Consider the following 17,606-nt stretch of genomic DNA (forward strand, 5'->3'; position numbering starts at 1 on the left):
GGGGGCAAACACTTTTTCACACAGGGCCATGTAGCTTTGGATTTTTTTCTTCCTCATTCATAAAACCCTTCATTTAAAAACTGCATTTTGTGTTTACTTGTGTTATCTTTGACTAATGTTTAAATTTGTTTGATGATCTGAAACATTTAAGTGGGGAAAACATGCAAAAAAGTAAGAAATCAGGAAGGGGGCAAACACTTTTTCACACCACTGTATATGTCTTATTTATGAAAGACATTGCAAGGGATTTTAGAAAATACAATCTTTGGAAATTGTTTTTCTTAAAGTCAGTTGGGGAATTCCAGTACCGCCCAACCCTTCTCCATATACATCCCTCAAACAGCTGTGTTTAACAAAGAAAAATGGTATTAAAAATAAGTTGCATCTTTCAAAACAAATTCACCTGCGAGCCAGATTAAGATCTTTACAACATAAGGTGGTGGGGCTCATGAAACACCTCAGCTTTCACAGGGACCGCCAAAATTAACACAAGATAAAAGTTCATTGTAGTTGTTTTGACAGTATGTGAACTTTGTGCTTCCAGTCTGACACTACATCTGTCTAATCTCTGAGTTCACATGCTAAACTGATGATGGAAAGGCTTACCTATGTGATGCTGTCTTTGGGAATGAGATGTCAAGAACAAGAAGTTGCTAAAAAGGTGCCCATGAGTGACCTCTAGCTCACCTGGTAGAGTGTGAGCCTCATGTAGGCAGTCCTTTGCAGCAGTCTGGGTTCGAGTCCGACTTGTGGCCCTTTCCTGCATCAGATTTTAAGGAAAATTATATTGCAACAAATCAGATCACGTTGTAGCAGGAAGTGAGTGTGATGGAATGGGAGGGGGGCAGTGTTTGATGCTGTTACCCGGCAGTCTGATGTCCTGTGGGCAGAAGCTGTTCGTCAGTCTTGTCCTAGATTTCACACTCCTGTAGCGTCTGCCTGATGGCAGAAGCGTGAAGAGACTGTGGTTGGGCGTGTGTACTGTCCTTGATGATGTTGTGGGCCCTTCTGATGACCCTGGCGTTGTAAGTGTCCTGGATGGATAGGAAGGCTGCTCCTGAAATGAATTGTGCAGTTTTGATCACACGCTTGAGGGCCTACCTGTCCTGAGCAGTGAAGTCTCCGTATTAGACTGTGACTGAAGTGGTGAGGACACTTTCGACTACATCTGTAAAAGTTGCTGAGGATATTGGTTGGCATGCCAGATTTCCTCGCTTTCTTAAGAAGTACAGACGCTGCTGGGATTTCTTGACAATCTGTTGTGTGTCGTGAGACCAGGTGAGATCCTCGCTGATGTGGGTGCCAGGAAACCTAAAGGTTTTCACACTCTTTACCTCAGTCTCACCGATGTGTAGTAGCATGTGTTGCCCTTTTCTCCTCCGAGGATCAAAATCATTTCCTTGGCCTTATCTGCATTTAGGGAAAGATTATTTTCCTGCCATCTGTCTTCTGTACGATGTCTCTACCCCACCGGTGATCAGCCCAGTGACTGTGGTGTCATCGGCAAATTCTATAATGCTGGTGTCGCTCTGGGAGGCCACACAGCCATACGTGAAAAGCGTGTATAGCAGGGGGCCCAGTACACAGCCCTGGGGGCTTACAGCTCTTATGCCTGATGTACGGTGTCCAACTCTGACTGACTGGGGTCTGTCTGATAGAAAATTCAGCACCCAGGCACAGAGAGAGGGTTTCAGTCTGAGGTTGAGGAGCTTCCTAGAGTCTATGTGGTATGATTGTGTTGAATAGCATGTTGTTTATTTTATCCATGAACATAAAAATAATATTAAAAAACAGCAGTGAATAAGCATCGCTGTAGACACAGCGTGCTCTCAGACCTACCTGATTTATCAGCTGTTGACCAAAGTTATTTCCCACCCTGGACTTAGCTATCATACCATTTCAGTGGGTCCTTTGAGTGTGTCTGATTCGAACTACTGATTTTGCTTTTGGCAGAGATCAGAGCAGTAATATGGCTAATTCATCTAATTCCTAAAATGCTGTTCTTGCTTCCCTTTATCAATATATTTGATGAGTTCTTTGATCTTTTAAGCAATGAGCACTATGATTTGAGTCAAATTAAAATGGTGTAATTATTGAAGTTCTGGAGGTAGATGATGACCTTTCAGACAATTGTCTGTCTGTGTCCGACATACTGTAGCATATTGACATGTAGCTTCTATTTGACTGTTGTTGTGCATTGTAAGGAAATTGTTGCCCCTAGTTTCAGATCCTAAATTAAACATTGTGATTTCTATGACTGACAGGTGGTGGGCGGCTCCCAGGGTGCACAGGTGAAGTTGTCTGACGGTTCTGTTAAGACAGTCACAGCGGCGGCAGCAGGCCACTTGTCCAAGCCGGGAACAACCACATTGAGGATGACAGGTGGAGTCATCACTGCCGCTAGTTCCACCCCCGGTTCTGTCAGTGCTGCAGCATCAGCAGCAGCCAATCAACAACAGGCGAGTTTCACAGTCCTCATATTCTTCTGTTTTATTCTGCCTGACAGCTGTTTGTTTTAAAAAGTCATTTCATACCAAACAGATGTTACATTAAAACTGGAATTGAACAATTTCCTTAATGACTGCAAATTTTGTTTTCATAGATCCCAGATTGCCTTACTAGTTTCATTTCCACCAAATCCAGTGTGATATAAAATATTTAATTTCCCATTTCCCAGTTATAAAAATAATTGGTTTGAATGCTTTCTGTAATTTGAGGATTATTTTCATGGTGAAAATGGATGCTTTTATCCCAGTCGGTGAATTTTGTTTTTATACTTTTGCACAAGTGAGAGATAAATCTTCTAGTGTTGTGCCACTGTCCTATGAATACATGTAAAATAGGAGTGACCTGGTGTGAGTGCAGTACCAAGGTCAGTGTTTGTCAGAGAGAGCGGAGAGTTTAGATGGTGTGTGTAGAGCCCTGAGCAGTCCATCAGCAGTGATCTGTGTTTGGGTGATTACAGCTTCAGAGTCAGTGGCCAGGCCTCATTAACTTGAGAAATGGAAACACACAAAAAGACTTCCTAGAGGCTCCAACAAGCAAAAACAAATATGTATACAGTATGTAACAGTGAAAAACACTCTGTGCTGTGGAGATGTTGACGCAAACACAAAAGAGGAATACTTCACTGTGTTTCCTGTTTTGGAAAAACTGCCCTTTCAGGACTGTTAATTGAATTATGAGGACTCTCCGTGAGAGGAATTGACTCTTTTGTCTTTGAGAATTCCATAAAACCAGTGACCTGATCGGCACATCTCACTTGCACGGCACTGGAAAACAAATGTGACCAGAGCAAAGACAAGACAGTTAACACTCACTCTAAGGTCCTGCCACAGTACATAAAAGTCCTCCCATCTAAACACCAATGTGTATTTTTAAATTGGTTTGTCACATAAATAATTGTCATGTCATGTACACATTCTCTCATGTAACTGCAGAAGAGGTGAGATGTGTCATGCCATAAAATGTTTTTTGTTTTTACGGTTCGTCTCATAAAGTATTAAAAATAAGTGATCATTGTTAATCTGTGTTAATTTGCCAGTGTTGCTACACAGCAATATGTTATACACACTAGCTGTGTCTCAGTTCAGGGGCTGCAGCCTTTGAAGGCCATGTCCTTTGAAGACTGCGCAGCCAAACCGAACGGTCCTGGAAATGGGACAGTTTGGTCTGCGGATGATTTCCTGGTTGCATCACCAGTTGTTCTTGCCCTGACCTGTTAGCATTAGTGTTTCCTAGCAATCAGTTGCACTTGACGAAAGAAGGAGTAAGCTAGTTATCTAGTTAGCCCAAACTTATGGACCCAGAAATCGTAATTATATATATATATATATATATATATATATATATATATATATATATATATATTATACTTGAGGAGATGATTCACTGCCGGAGACACCGCTGTTTGATATATTTCAGGCTGATGGAGGGCCGTTCATTAAGTTAAGATTGTTTAAGCTGTGTGCTTTTAGCTAATGGTAATGTTAACAACTGTAAGTTAACTTAATTTGATATATAATCATCATTGGTGCACAATGCATCTTGGGATAGGCTGGGCCATGAAGGATTCTTCCGTTGCATCCTCCAAATTCTGGGAAAGAAGCCTGCATTTCTCGGCCGCATTTGAAGGAGCCTTAAAATGGGACAGCCTTGGTCACGCCGGTGTGACGAAACGGTCTTCAAATGCAGCCTTCGAAGGCTACAGCCCCTGAATTGAGACACAGCTATTTTAGTAGCACAGTTTGTCATCAGAACAATATCAATGAGTTAAAACTCTGTCAACAGTCCATGAGCGTCCATTCAATCATTGCTGTTGTTTGGTTTATGCTGGGTGCACATTACACAAGAATCAAGCCGATTTCAGGCCCAGGTCCTCCCTCCTGATAATGGTCAGCAAAGCCCCAATTTTTAATGGCTGTAAAAATCACCTTTCCACATTTTCCTGTGGTGTGAGATATGTTAAGTGGTAGTTTTTTGTATATCCCTGACCTGCTCAGAAGTCCATCCTGGCCGCACTGATTTCAAATGGTCAATAGTTTCTGTATTTTCTGTAAAACGTTGTGCAAAAACAGAAAAATTCCAACACAAACAGGATGACAACATCAAGTCATTGTTAAGAATTGGAAAAGCTTTCAGTGTGGGCCAGTCTCGAGTTGACTGACAGAGACATTGATGGAGTGCAGAATGACAGTGTTTCTGTTCACTTCCTGGTTGACAGCTGTGTTTCTGTGTGCTCTGTGCAGGCTGCCGATGGAGGGAAGTCTGCCTCTCAGCACCACTCGCTCCTGGTGGCAGCCAACCAAGCTGCAGTAATCAGTGCAGCTAAAAGCGCCAGCGCTGCTGCTGGAGGCAGCCTGTCGAAGACGGCTGTGGCCACCTTGGTCAAGGGTGCCGGCAACTCTGCCACGATGTCAAAGAGCGCTGCGGGTTCAACTGGAGCTGTAGTAACGGTAGCCAAAGGCATCACCAACATGCCTGTCGTCAGCATGTCCAAGGGTGCAGGGGTGGGGTCTGTGGTGGGTGCGCCCAAAAGTAGCGGCACGTCACTGGTCACTGCAGCCTCATTAGTCAGCGGGATGGCAGCAGGAGGAGGGAAGACAGGTGCTACTCTCTCAGGTACTCAGTGCTGCATTTATTACTTGATTAAGTCACATGATTTGAACACGTATAGCACAGGTCCAGACACAAATTGCTCTTAATCTGGAATGTGTTGTGATTTATCCAGGGATGCTGAAGATCCACTCAGGAGGCTCCAGCTCCCAGCAGACAGTCTTAACCATCCCTGCCAACCAGCTCAAGCAGTTGGGGGTTGGCACTGGGTCTGGAGGGGTGCAAACCATACTCATGCCTGTTGGGAAAGGTAAGTACGTCCGAGACAGCCCTTTGAAACATGTATTTAGCCAGTACAACAGTCTCTAGTCTTTTATAACCAAGGAGTGTGTTCCAGATCGAAAAACTGTGTACTCAGCGCATCACTAGATAAAAGGCAGTAGCAATGGCGTTTGAATAAAACATGAAGCAGTGCTGACATTGATTGCTTTGTTGGTGTGCCACATGTTTTACAACACGTTTCTGAGGAGCTAATGTTGAAATAAAGCATGTTGTTCTCTCAAATTATTTTGTAGCTACAGCAGCAGCTTCGTTCGCAGCTGCTGTGATTTATTTCAGACAGATGCGCAAACATCAAGTGTAGATTCTCCTCTGCAGTAAACCATCTTCCTCCCCTCTCATTTTTCATCTGACTGTTAAGCCTATTTACCTAATGGGCCATTGATCCATCCTGTGTGTGTTTCCTCTGTGTGTAGTCGTGTCTAAAGGCCCAGTCTCCAGTACTCCTTCCTCCTCCTCTTCCACCGCCCCTGGAGCAGCTGGAGCTGGAGCCTCCCCAAGTCCTGCCAGACAGGCATCCCCCTCCCTTGCCCTGCCTCTGGCACAAGGTGAGAGGGGTCCATCCCGACTCCACCCACTCTCATCTCTTGTCTCATTTTTTCCCTCTTTTATTCCCAAACCTCCTTTTTCTTTCATTCTGTCATATTTTATGACACTAGTGACATTACCATCGTGAGTTTGGGACTGAGCACACATTTCTCTACAAAAACAAAATGTGTCACTCCTCAGCATCAGTCCCTTATACACCGCCTGTTCAAGGCCAGAGTGTCGCACTGTTATTCCACCTCCCCAGTCAGTATCAAAGGTACAAACAGGAACGGGGGGACAGACTCATTCTGCCATCAAGCCGGCGGTGGAGGTAGTAACAGAGCTGAATCGACATCTCTGTAAAAGTGACAGCCAGCATGGGACACACAGTAGACGCTGACGCTGTTGGGTCACACGTCGCGCCTCTTGTGCCTCTGGAATACTAGCATGCCATCAACAATCCCACACCGGGGCAGAGTTAAGGCAGATTTATGGTAGGGTGTTCAACAATTTGATGAGTGTCGCTTGACTGAAATAATATAACGTCGACAGACAAAAAGTGTCGTTCAGCACTTTGATTTCAGCTAGAGAATTTAGTTATGTCCTGAAAAAAGTCATGTATTGCAATGCGAGTGGGTGCTTTTAATAACATCGTCATGGAAATAGTAGTTTTTAGTCTACACCACTTGGACCTGTATTTAGCGTCTGCGTCCACAGAAGCAGCCGGCCTCTTGTACCTGGTGAACTGAGAGGACAGCAGACATTTACTGAACCGAAATATTATTCATGTCAACTCGTTCGGGATGAAATCAACAGTGTTTGTGTTTATTGGTTCATCGATTTTATTTCCTAACCCACCGTGGTGAATGAGGGGAATCTGCCACTCACATTTTAACAGCTGTTTGTACAGATTACACTTTATTAAACGCGACGATAAACACTTAGAACGTAAAAATATGACGTCTCTGGTTAGCAAGGAGACGACTTTAAACGTTTCCTGTAAGCATAAACTGAACACAATGCACAACTGTTTAATTTCTTTCAAGTGACAGTTATCAAAATTGTCGAGCACCTTTTCATAAATTGGGCGTTATAACAGCATTGTTTGGATCAGTGTAAAAAAGGAAAGACGATGTAATGGCGGATCTTCTTTGTGGCTGTATTGTGGAATCTCTGTATTTAATACAGTCAACAAAGACAAACTTCAACCTCAAACTGATTCATTGAAATTAACCTCACCCTCACACTTGCCTTTTTTGCTGTTGCTCTGTGCTGCCACAGTGAAGACAGAGCCAGGTGCCAGCACAGCTGTCACAGCTGGTCCATCTCCCCCGGTGACCGCTCCCGGCCCCACCTCTGTCCACGCAGCCACCACAGTCAAGCAGGAGCAAGGGGCGGATAACTCTGCACACGACCTCATCAAGTAAGGACAAGTCACGATGCTGCTTTCACTTACAGCACAGTAACTGATTTTTAGACGGATAGATAATTTATTATCTGTTAAAAGGGAAGGTGTGAGAGAAGAAACAGATTTTTCTCTGCGCCTGCTCTGATACTGAGTCATCAGAGTGAAATTGTGTTTTTATACATATTTCTTTAAGTGTTAAAATCTCCATATTTATTTTAGTGAACTCACTGAAGAATATTATAGCTCCATTTATTAAAGCTGTCAAATAACTACCAGCATAGTGATGGAAAGTTTTAAGCATACATTTCCTTCCAGCAGCCAACACAGTGAGTATTTTCTGGCTGTATGTCTGACACTTGTGATTCCATTCTCAGCACTGAGCACATAGAGACCATGATGCAGCTGCTGACAGCTGTGGTGAAGAAGTTCCCTCTTATTGTGCCAGATAAGAGTAAGTGAGCTTGTCTTCTGTGTGGTGTGTTGAAAAAGCAGCTCGGTATATTAAAGCAGACTGAAAGCTAATACACTGGGCTTTTGTCTGTTTTTGTTCAGCTGAAGATTCCCATCCGTTCTGTGCCTCTTCAACAGAGCAGTATTATTCCTGGACTATTGGCAAGCGCAGAGCATCAGAGGTGACTTTGTTGTTTTGTGTGTTTGTGTGTTGCTGTGTGCGTGATGATGAAAATTCAAAATGAGTGCTGTCGTTATCTGTGCCTTTGACTGATTACTAAGCCTCAGTGGAGTCAGACTGCTGATAGGACGGTGAAGATGTATATTAGTTATAAAATAACGTAAATCCAGTGATTAGTCGACAAAAGAAAAATCGTCACGCTGGGCTTTTTAGTTTTCTCACTATTTTCTTGTATTTTATAGACTCATTAATATCTCAGAGCGGCAGCATCCACTTACTAGCAGTTGCTGTCCAGGTTCCAGGGTGAGGGCGTCTGTAATGTCAGTGATAATTTGCATTGTTTGCAGTTTTGTTGTCTGTGTAATCTGTCTTGGTGCTGGGCCCCTGACTCAGCGAGCTTTCTGCTTGCCTCATGTCCTCCTATCTATCTGGTCAGATGTGTATCTCTGCCGGGTTGTCTCCTCTCATCTCGTCCTAATGGCTTCATCAATAGCTCATACAGACCAGCCCATGTCTTAGCTGTCTGTTCTCCTTCTCTCTACGACTATAAAAGGCTCTCAGACGAGCCCAGACGTGGATATTTATATCTACAGGTCACTAATTTACTTAGGGGACGTGGGACTCAAAGCACATCATGAGTCAAGGACAGGCTGCAGGGTAGCCTTTACTGGGATGGAGAGATTATGATTACTTTCATTATGAATTGATAAGTCTATAAAATGTCAAAAAAATTGTAAAAAATGCTCTTTACAATTTTCCTAAGCCCAAAGTGATGACTTATATCTTCTTTTGTCCAACCAAAAGTCCAAAACCCAAAGACTATTATACATTTAATACATCATACATCACTTTACTGTCACAAATGACAAAGAAAAGCAGAAAATTCTCACATTTAAAGAAGTTAGAACCAGCAAATGTTGGACATTTTTGCTTGAGAAAAAAAATGTAATGATTCCACCCAACACTTTCGGTATGGTGCCTTTGGAACCAAAAGTAACCCTTCAGTAACGGTACCTAGCGTTTCCACCGCAAACAGCACCCTTAAATGTGGGTGGGGTTGCTGTCACTCACTGTATTTCCTCATAGATGGCACCTTGTTTATCGTCCACAGGACGAGGTTGCAGGCTGAGATTTTCAGAACAAAATCAAACACGCTGCAGTGAGAGTCTCTCTTAATGGGATATTTAATAATAGCGGGTTTGTGCGTTTAGTCCTTCTCAGGCAAGCGACAATGCTCCACGATGCTGTTTTTTCTCCAAGTGAGGATTAGAATATACGCAGTTCACATATTCCTGTCGAAATTAATATATATTTTTAAACGTTTGAAGATCCACTCATTACTAAAGTCTGTGTCATCCAAGAGAGGAAAAAACAACACAAGTAATGGTCAGAGTTGTCACAGTGAAATTTAAGGTGTGCTGATGGATTCACATCGTCAACTTATGCATTGAGTAACATTACAAGTAAACGTTCCACCTTAAAAGTTTATAGTTACAGTTTACTAATAAAACTTAGTACAAACAATGGTCACATGAGCTTCAAAACCTGCCACAACTCAGCACTGAGCAGAGTGACCGTCCTCTATTGACCAATCAACAGACTGCAGTGTTCACAGCTCCTGCAGTGTTCACAGCTCCACCTTTTAGTACCTGTGTGCTAGGTACCCCAACAGAGGGGGGACCAAAATGGGGACGATACGGAACAGTTCCGGAGTTTTGATTGAGTCATGGGGTGGATAATTGATCAGTCGATCCAAATAGAGTGAGAGGGGCAGCTGTTTGTGAGTGAAAGCAAATTTTAGACCCATCGCTGAAGGTTAAGTTTCACTTTCATTGCACCTGCGGCTCTGCTGGACAGTCCGTGCCCTCCATCTGTGGAGCAAATAACAACCGAATGTTATGTATATTCCAACAGCGCACCTAGTAAAATCTAAACTAGGGATGGGTCACGATTTCCGAATTTCGAATAGTCGTTTTATTTTTGAAAAATTGATTTTTTAATGCATCTATTACCATTCGCCGTCTTATTTCCCCCCTTTATTTGACATGCAATTCAGCTCCTAACCGCACGAGGGCAGTATAGGATTGTTACAGCAGTGTGAGATGGGCTACCAGCTAGTTTGATGCTCTTCTACAAACAGGAGAAACATGCAGAGACTACTACTCCGCGAGGAATGTCCGCAGTCATTCGGGCTTTCATAGTCGAGCGCACTTCCACGTTGTAGTTTCCTGTAAAAGTGTCCATGAAAAATCCCCGTGATGTAAAAAATACATGCCGAGCAGTCACTGGTGCACGGAGCTTTGCGCGCACAGGGCTTGTGGACGTCCGCTTTGAGTCCGCGCGGACCTCCGTGGAGTCCGTTCCGTGTACGTTCCGCCCGAGTATGTTCGGGCATTTAATGATGAATGGATCTCTGTGTGCGTGGCTCCGGGGGCGGGGAGGGCGATTATTCGAAAAATTGTCGAATAGTTGCCACGATTTTCGAATAGTGTTTTTGCTTGTGCTGCCCATCCCTAATCTAAACGTTACTTAAATAGCTGCGATTCTTTTTTTCAGTCGACTAATTGATCAATCAACTAATCTGTGTAGCTCTAATCAGTGTGAAGCTGTGGATTTTAGGGCTTTGAGGCCTCATGTACAGTTTCACATAACAGATATTGTCTCTGTGTAGCTTCAGCGAGCGGTGGCAGTAAAGCGGGTTGTCCAGGATGTGTTGGACCGCTCGCCCCGCCTGCAGGCCCTCACCCCCCCAAAAACCAGAGAGGTGGTGCAGTGGTGTCGGCAGAGGGGCTACACGCCGCCTGACCTCGAGCCTCAACGCAAGAATGACGACGAGTCCATCGAGGACATCCTCACGCAGATCGACAACGAGCCCGGTGAGTTTGTGTGTGTTTGGTGCAGAGCGGCTTTCTCACAGGGATTATTTACTTTGCCTTTTTTTTTTTTTTGCGATTTCACAGTCGACTCTTTTGTCAGCAGCTCAAAGTGGATCAATATTCTCCCTTCAGCGTTGCGTGTGTGGGTGTAGTGCTTCTGCAGCTACCACTTGGTCCAGTAATGTGTTTGCAGTCCAGTAGCGTGAGGGTGGCCAGTGTGCAGCCTCAGTGCTTTTGTTCAGCCGTGTTGTTTTATTCACAGATAGTTCTCATTAATTCCGTCTTTTGTCTCTAAAGGGTGAGAGACGAGGCTGCTTAGCTCCGTGAGTCACACACTTGCCTGAGCCAGACAATATGATAATCTGTTTGTGTTCTCCTCGGCCCTCCTCCTCGCACAAATATCTTTATTTTTAATTGTTACATTGTTGAAGTGGTAAAATGAGCCAATATTTAACAGAAGCCCTCAGCATTTTTTCCTTTAAGCACACAGCTGCACAACAAGCTGCTGAGTGAAATGCTGATGCAGTTGCTGTTACAGCTCGGCCGGGATGCTGCTGCTTGTGAACTGGTGTGTTAAATGTGCATGTGAATCGGTCCGCAGAGTGCCCAACGACCCTGTGTAGCTGCGAGGAGCTGGTGCAGCGGCTGGAGCAGATGCAAGCTCTGCTGAAGACTGAACCAGAGGAGGCAGACGACCAAATAGTGGACATCATCACTGTGACGCCTCCCTGCCAGAAACTAAAGGTCAAAGAAGAGGAGCAGGAGGCTGACGCAGAGCCCAAGTTCTTCCTGGGTCCCTGCATGTCGGCGCAGTTTGTTGGTGAAACTGCGCAGCAGGTCAGGAAAACACATGATGAATTTAACCAATAACATCCTGCTATTGTGTTGCCTGTAGTAACTGAATTTTTAACCAGAAGATGCTGCACCACTTTCTCTATTTTTATATGATGACTCCTCATTCTCTCCCAGATCGGAGTAACCTTCCAGCCAGTCGAGGTGGAGAAGAATGTGTTCGCTCCAGTAGTGGAAGCCATGATTCTGAAGGTCGGTCACTATACAGGCCAGGACAGAAAAAAAGTTGTCCATTTACAGTAGCTCATCATTACCTCAACATACCCTTGACTAGAATGATGAATATACAGTGTGTTTAAGATGTAGCCCTGCACAGTATCACGTGTTTCACCTTGTACTGTACGAGAGAGTGGGTTTCTTTGTGACTAATGATGTGTGTGTTTGTGTGTGTCTGTGTGTGTGTGCACACTGCAGGCTACTGAACAGTTTGCCAGTGACATCCTGAGAGAAGCTCTGGCTGGGGCCTACGCCAAATCCCCTCAGAACAGGTCAGCCTGTTTTTTTTCTCTCTCTCTCTCTCTAACATGCAACCTGCTTAATGCTCCATTTTCCACTTCATTCATTTTATGTAGGGCTCGTACAAATGTCCAGTTTGCTACTCAGATTATTCCTGACTTGTCCACAATGAGAAAAATCTAGAAATCGCATTGAGTGAATAATTTTAATAATAATTTCAGTTTCAGAACATTATTAAAATGTAGAATTTACAGCAACTTAAATTGAATAATGTGCATGTTGAGGCTCAGACACACCAAACTGACATCAAAGACCTTGTGGTGATGAGGCCAAGTGTTGCGTTGCCTCATGTAGATTTTGTTTTGGCCGAAAAGAAACACTTGAACTCACCGCAAAGACTACAGCCAGCAGCCAACTAGCATGTACGTTCTGCGCCTGTTTGAGAGGAAATAAGTCTTCATAGCAGCAGGTGGCGGTAGTCTGTATTTGTCATTCAAAAAGACAAACCAAAAGACAGACAGGACAAATTCCAGACGCTAGTTAGCACATTTACAACGCAACCTGATATTGAAAGAACACACGATATTTCCCATGTGCAAGCAAACGATAACACAATGAAATACAATGATAACACAAATGAAAAATAATCTTACCCCATGTAACATTTTTTTTTTTTTATCTCACTCCCTCTTGACTTTCTTGAGTCATTTGTTTACTTTCCTCACTTTAGTTCCTCTTCTCCTGTGCTGAGCTGAACTGCCAACCAGATTGTTTTTTGTCACTGCCAATTTAACGTGCTGAATCAGCCAATATGACAGCCAACAAGGGCCGACTAGTGCCAGTGGTGCGGGACACACTGCAAAAACTAGGGCGACAGACGCTCACTAACAGCCTAACATTGACCAACAGCTGACCATCAGTTTGGTGTGTCAGGGCCCTAAGATAATGTGAAGAGATAACGATAACTTTAATTTCCAATTCATTTATGTTTTCTGTAACTAGAAACAGTAGAACAGGGCTGATCAATGTTAAATTGATTGACAAACATTTTCCAAGTAGACCACCACAGTAGAGTTTGTGCTCTGTAATAAATCTGCAAATACTATATTAATGGTAACGTCTGATATTTTTATGATCATCTTACCTCACCTGCAGAAACCAAGAGGTTGCACATTATTGTTTTATCTTTGTGCCATTTAATGCTTTGCAGACAAAGACTGTGGAATTCATCAATGTTTAACCAGAGTGTTTCGTTTTCTGATGTAAGACAGCGAGGCACTGAACGGAAAGAGACCTCAGAATGAATTGACTCAAACCTGAATCAGTTAATGACAAACAGTTTTGAGTGTTGAATTATTATTAGCCATGCTCAAAATCATGACTTCATAACGTTGGGTTTTGCAGAGCTCCAAGAGAGATCACAGCCATGAACATCCACCAGGCGGTCAGTAGCGTCCCCACCTGTGACTTCCTCACCAACGCACACATGGGTTACCTTTCTAAGGACAACTGAGGCATAGCAAGATGAACACTGGCCAGTAATCGACACTTAGTGAGATGTGAGGACTGTTTGATCTCCTGGTTTTGACCAAGCTGCCAGGAACAGCGCTGGACTTTGACGCCAATTTGATATAGTGGCCAAACTGTGGAATTACACCTTGTGGGTCTGTCATGGAGCCCAAAAAGAATTTTACTGTAGACTTACATTGTGAGAGAGACATCTGTAAATCAGTGGGTACGTTTTATTGAGTGCACAATCCCTGCTTTCAGAATTTGATCCATTCACCCGAGAACATTTCGAAAGTCTAGAAGAGTGCATGATTAGATTAGTGGAGTGCTAAACTGGAAGTTAGCTGCCTGGCCCACAGAAGTCTCTAGTGCGCTTGCTTTATGGGCGGTGTAATACAGAAGATCTGGGTAATTTTACACTTGGAAGGAAACATTTGTAGCTTTATGCACCACTGAGCAACTTTCACAGGAATGAACACGGCCCCGTCTCCAAGGCTGTATCCAGTTCTCTTTATTTATCCATGGTTACAACAGAGTCTCTGTGAACTGACTGAATATTCACACCTGGATGTTGTCCTGTTGCCTCAGGTTGCACAGTAATAACTAATGTACTGTATTCATTAACTTTATCATAGAAGGGCTCAGCTTGCTTCTCACAGCAGCCGCACAGCAGCGGAATAACAAATGTTTCTAATAATCTGGGTATACTGTAACACTTTGGTCCTAATGTATCGAGAAGCAGCATTGTGGGACTCGTGTTATTTCATTTTAAGAGGCCGTCGTGCTCTCGCTTACCTCATAACAAGATTATTGTAATGATGAAGTGTTTCCTGCTAGACAGCCAGCAAGTCATCAGGGGAATGACTTACAAGGCTGAAAAACGACATCAGACAGCTGTCCCCCTCCTTCATCCGTCACCCTGCTGTCACACATTCAGTTCACCTGCAGAGGTGAAGCACAGATTTCACAGCAAATCGGAAAACACTAATGAACATCTGAGTATTAGGGTTCTCTATCAGTCACGCTGATATTAATGTCTGGTTGGTACTTTGGGCAAAGCAAACCGAGAGGTTCCTCCAAAAGTGTCATTGCCATGGCAACCAATGAGTCGTCACTGCGAACATCCTTTGATGTATTTTCAGTGATACCTGGCAGGGGTAATTATGGCTCTTACAATAATGCTGTTTTGTAAGTCTCCTCCGAGGAGCTGACTGATTCATGTTCCTTATTTTTAAGTTGCAGACAGATTATGAAGGGTTATAAAAAAATCCCATGTCAGACTCTGAACAAGACACAGCTAATAGTCTAATGAACTGATCGTCACAAACTCAAGACATCACTCTCAATATTTATCTGCTCTCCTTCATGGAACAGGTTTGATAGCCAGCTGAAAGTGCTTTTAAGTGTTCTGGTTAACAACCAATCATGTGATGTACACAGTGTATATGACCAATTTGAAATAGACGGTGTTTTCAAACCCTGTTTTATTTTTTTATCTAATAATGGCTGCGAACAGTAACGCCCTAACAGTAGTGAGTGTGCGTGTATGAATATGTGTGAATAGTGGATGTAGTCATCACAGAAGTTAATGGCAAGTGAGTGCTCGTGTGTGTTTTGTCAGCCGATGTTGGTAATTCTGTTTCATGTGGAGCTTTGCATTATGTGAATGTGTGGATGAGTGGATGAGTGGAGGTGTTTGGAGCGAGTGGTTGTGATGCCTGTTCAACCAAATTAGAGTAGAAGGTTACCCAAACATTGTATTTTCATGTTTCAGTGCAAACCAAAAATATAATCAATATTCTTGTAATAAACAAAGTAAAACTTGATTTGTTTGATTGTTTTTTTTTAAAACCAACATAATCACGATGGACTGTGGGCGGTGAACTGGAGTATTTTTTGACTATCAAGGGATGGTGATTGCAAATGGCAAATGGACCTGTGCTTGTATAGCGCTTTTCGAGACTTCCGACCACTCAAAGGGCTTTTTACACTACAAGTCACAAATCGTTTACACACTGGTGGCTGAGGCTACCACACAAGGTGCCACCTGCTGCTGAGTTTTTAACACACACACACACACACACTGATGGAACAGCCATCAGGAGCAATTCAGTTCAGTATTTTGCTCAAGGATACTTCGACATGCGGACTGGAGGAGCCAGGGATCAAACCCCCGATCTGATTAGTGGACAACCCACTCTACCATCTAAGCCACAGATGTAGGCACCTATTAAACTTGAGAGTCAAAGGGCCAGTTTGCCCAAATTACATGAAGTTTTCTCACTCAATTTTTATCTAGCCATGCACATAGTTTTGATTTTATCTGTTGACTCTAATGCAGTCGTTTCAGATTTCCTTCATTTTCAGGCTGGTTTTGTGGATTTGGAGCTAAATGTTGTGCCTGGGGCACGTGTATTAATGATACTCGTTACCTGGAGAGGTTGGAAAAGGATATACGTTTCTTCCCTGTTCCAAAACCAAAATCAGACCCTGTAAAAGTGTAGGGTTAGCTAGCTAGCTACTGAAGATATAGCCTACTGAATGTATACACATGCAGCTTTTGCTTTTTAATGACAATAACAGTGAAACAAAGACCGACCCTGCTGTACAGGAACCAGTGAAGGGAAGCAGGGAAACTTTGCTGATATTCAACCAGCTGTGTGTCATCACAGTGTGTGCAGATGAACGTTGTTTGACTTCCCCCGAGATCCCTGCCTGTCCAGGTGCTGGCAGCAGCACGAGGCAAAGCCAAACACTGTTCATCTGCACACACTGCGATGCCACACAGCTGGTTCAGTATCAATGAAGTTTCCCTTTATATTCATTGTCTTGTGTGGCAATCAGCAATGATGTGGTGGTTCACTTTTACACTGTGATCTGTAGCCTATAGTTCGGCTTTAGCTTCTAACTATCTTTGTCTTTTTAACCTGTTGTTGCTGCTGAGTCAGTTTGACATCCTGGATATATCCTTCAAACACAGACTGTAGACCCCTCTGTCTGCTGCTCTCTGGAATCACTCTTTCATTGTTCCAAAAAACATGATAGTATTTCTTCAGGGAGTGCAGTTACAGTGCGGGCTCCATGCTTACTCTGACAGCTTGTCAGACCATCACAAAGGGGCGGGGCTTAGTGAAAGGTCAATTGTGGTGGAGACTGATGTTTCTGGAAAGACCATTTTCATTATTTTTTTTTTTTTAAATAAATATTCCTTATAAAAACAGCCGACAGGAAGGGTTGTGGATTATCCAGAGTACAGCAAAATTATTTCTTGAGCAAGACAGCTGGTACAAGACAGTGTATTGGAGGCTCGGTGTATTTTATGCAGAAGGTTTTTCAAACTCAGCACGGTGGGAAGGCAGTGAAATCCCACATGCAGAGTGGAAAACAAAAATTGGCCAAGAAAACTTAGAACAAACCCTGCTCCCAGTTCTGTTCTCCCTGTGTCTCCACAACTTCTCTGTCTCCAGCACTAGGGTCAGCAGCAACAGTTCCACGAACAACATTCAGGTGTACGCCTACACAGAGAGCAGAGGTACTGTGGTGTCTGAGCTGGTGACAACACACGAATAATTTAAGTCAAATGAGGGAGAAGGAGACCTATGCTGCTCAATGTTTCCAGACATCAAAGTTGCACTTTCACTCACCGGCCACTTCATTAGGTACATCTTGTTCAACTGCCTGTTAATGCAAATAGCTAATCAGCCAATCACGTGGCAGCAACTCAATGCATGTAGGCATGTAGACATGGTGAAGACGACCTGCTGAAGTTTAAACTGAGCATCAGAATGGGGAAGAAATGTGATTTAAGTGACTTTGAACGTGGCATGGTTGTTGGTGCCAGACGGGCTGGTCTGAGTATTTCAGAAACTGCTGATCTACTGGGATTTTCACACACAACCATCTCTAGGGTTTACAGAGGATGGTCCGACAAAGAGAAAATATCCAGTGAGCC

The 17,606-nt window shown here is 43.5% G+C and overlaps 1 protein-coding gene across 4 annotated transcripts in view; it reads left to right on the plus strand.

Annotated features, from left to right (window-relative positions):
- The window catches only part of yeats2 (YEATS domain containing 2), a 35,640-nt gene extending 20,160 nt beyond the window's left edge, over positions 1 to 15,480 (plus strand). For 3 of the 4 annotated variants that reach the window (XM_050032882.1, XM_050032883.1, XM_050032884.1), the window contains exons 19-30: positions 2,265 to 2,459; positions 4,749 to 5,121; positions 5,231 to 5,365; positions 5,811 to 5,942; positions 7,204 to 7,345; positions 7,705 to 7,781; positions 7,883 to 7,962; positions 10,633 to 10,837; positions 11,439 to 11,674; positions 11,807 to 11,881; positions 12,104 to 12,177; positions 13,550 to 15,480. In XM_050032882.1, the coding sequence (XP_049888839.1) occupies positions 2,265 to 2,459; positions 4,749 to 5,121; positions 5,231 to 5,365; positions 5,811 to 5,942; positions 7,204 to 7,345; positions 7,705 to 7,781; positions 7,883 to 7,962; positions 10,633 to 10,837; positions 11,439 to 11,674; positions 11,807 to 11,881; positions 12,104 to 12,177; positions 13,550 to 13,658 (1,833 nt within the window). In that variant the 3' untranslated portion in view covers positions 13,659 to 15,480. The remainder of the gene's footprint in view (positions 1 to 2,264; positions 2,460 to 4,748; positions 5,122 to 5,230; positions 5,366 to 5,810; positions 5,943 to 7,203; positions 7,346 to 7,704; positions 7,782 to 7,882; positions 7,963 to 10,632; positions 10,838 to 11,438; positions 11,675 to 11,806; positions 11,882 to 12,103; positions 12,178 to 13,549) is intronic. The other variant, XM_050032886.1, reaches the window with a different exon arrangement.
- The last annotated feature ends 2,126 nt before the right edge of the window (positions 15,481 to 17,606 follow it).

Source organism: Epinephelus moara, chromosome 21 (genome assembly GCF_006386435.1).
Source record: "Epinephelus moara isolate mb chromosome 21, YSFRI_EMoa_1.0, whole genome shotgun sequence".
NCBI classification, from domain to species: Eukaryota; Metazoa; Chordata; class Actinopteri; order Perciformes; family Serranidae; genus Epinephelus; species Epinephelus moara.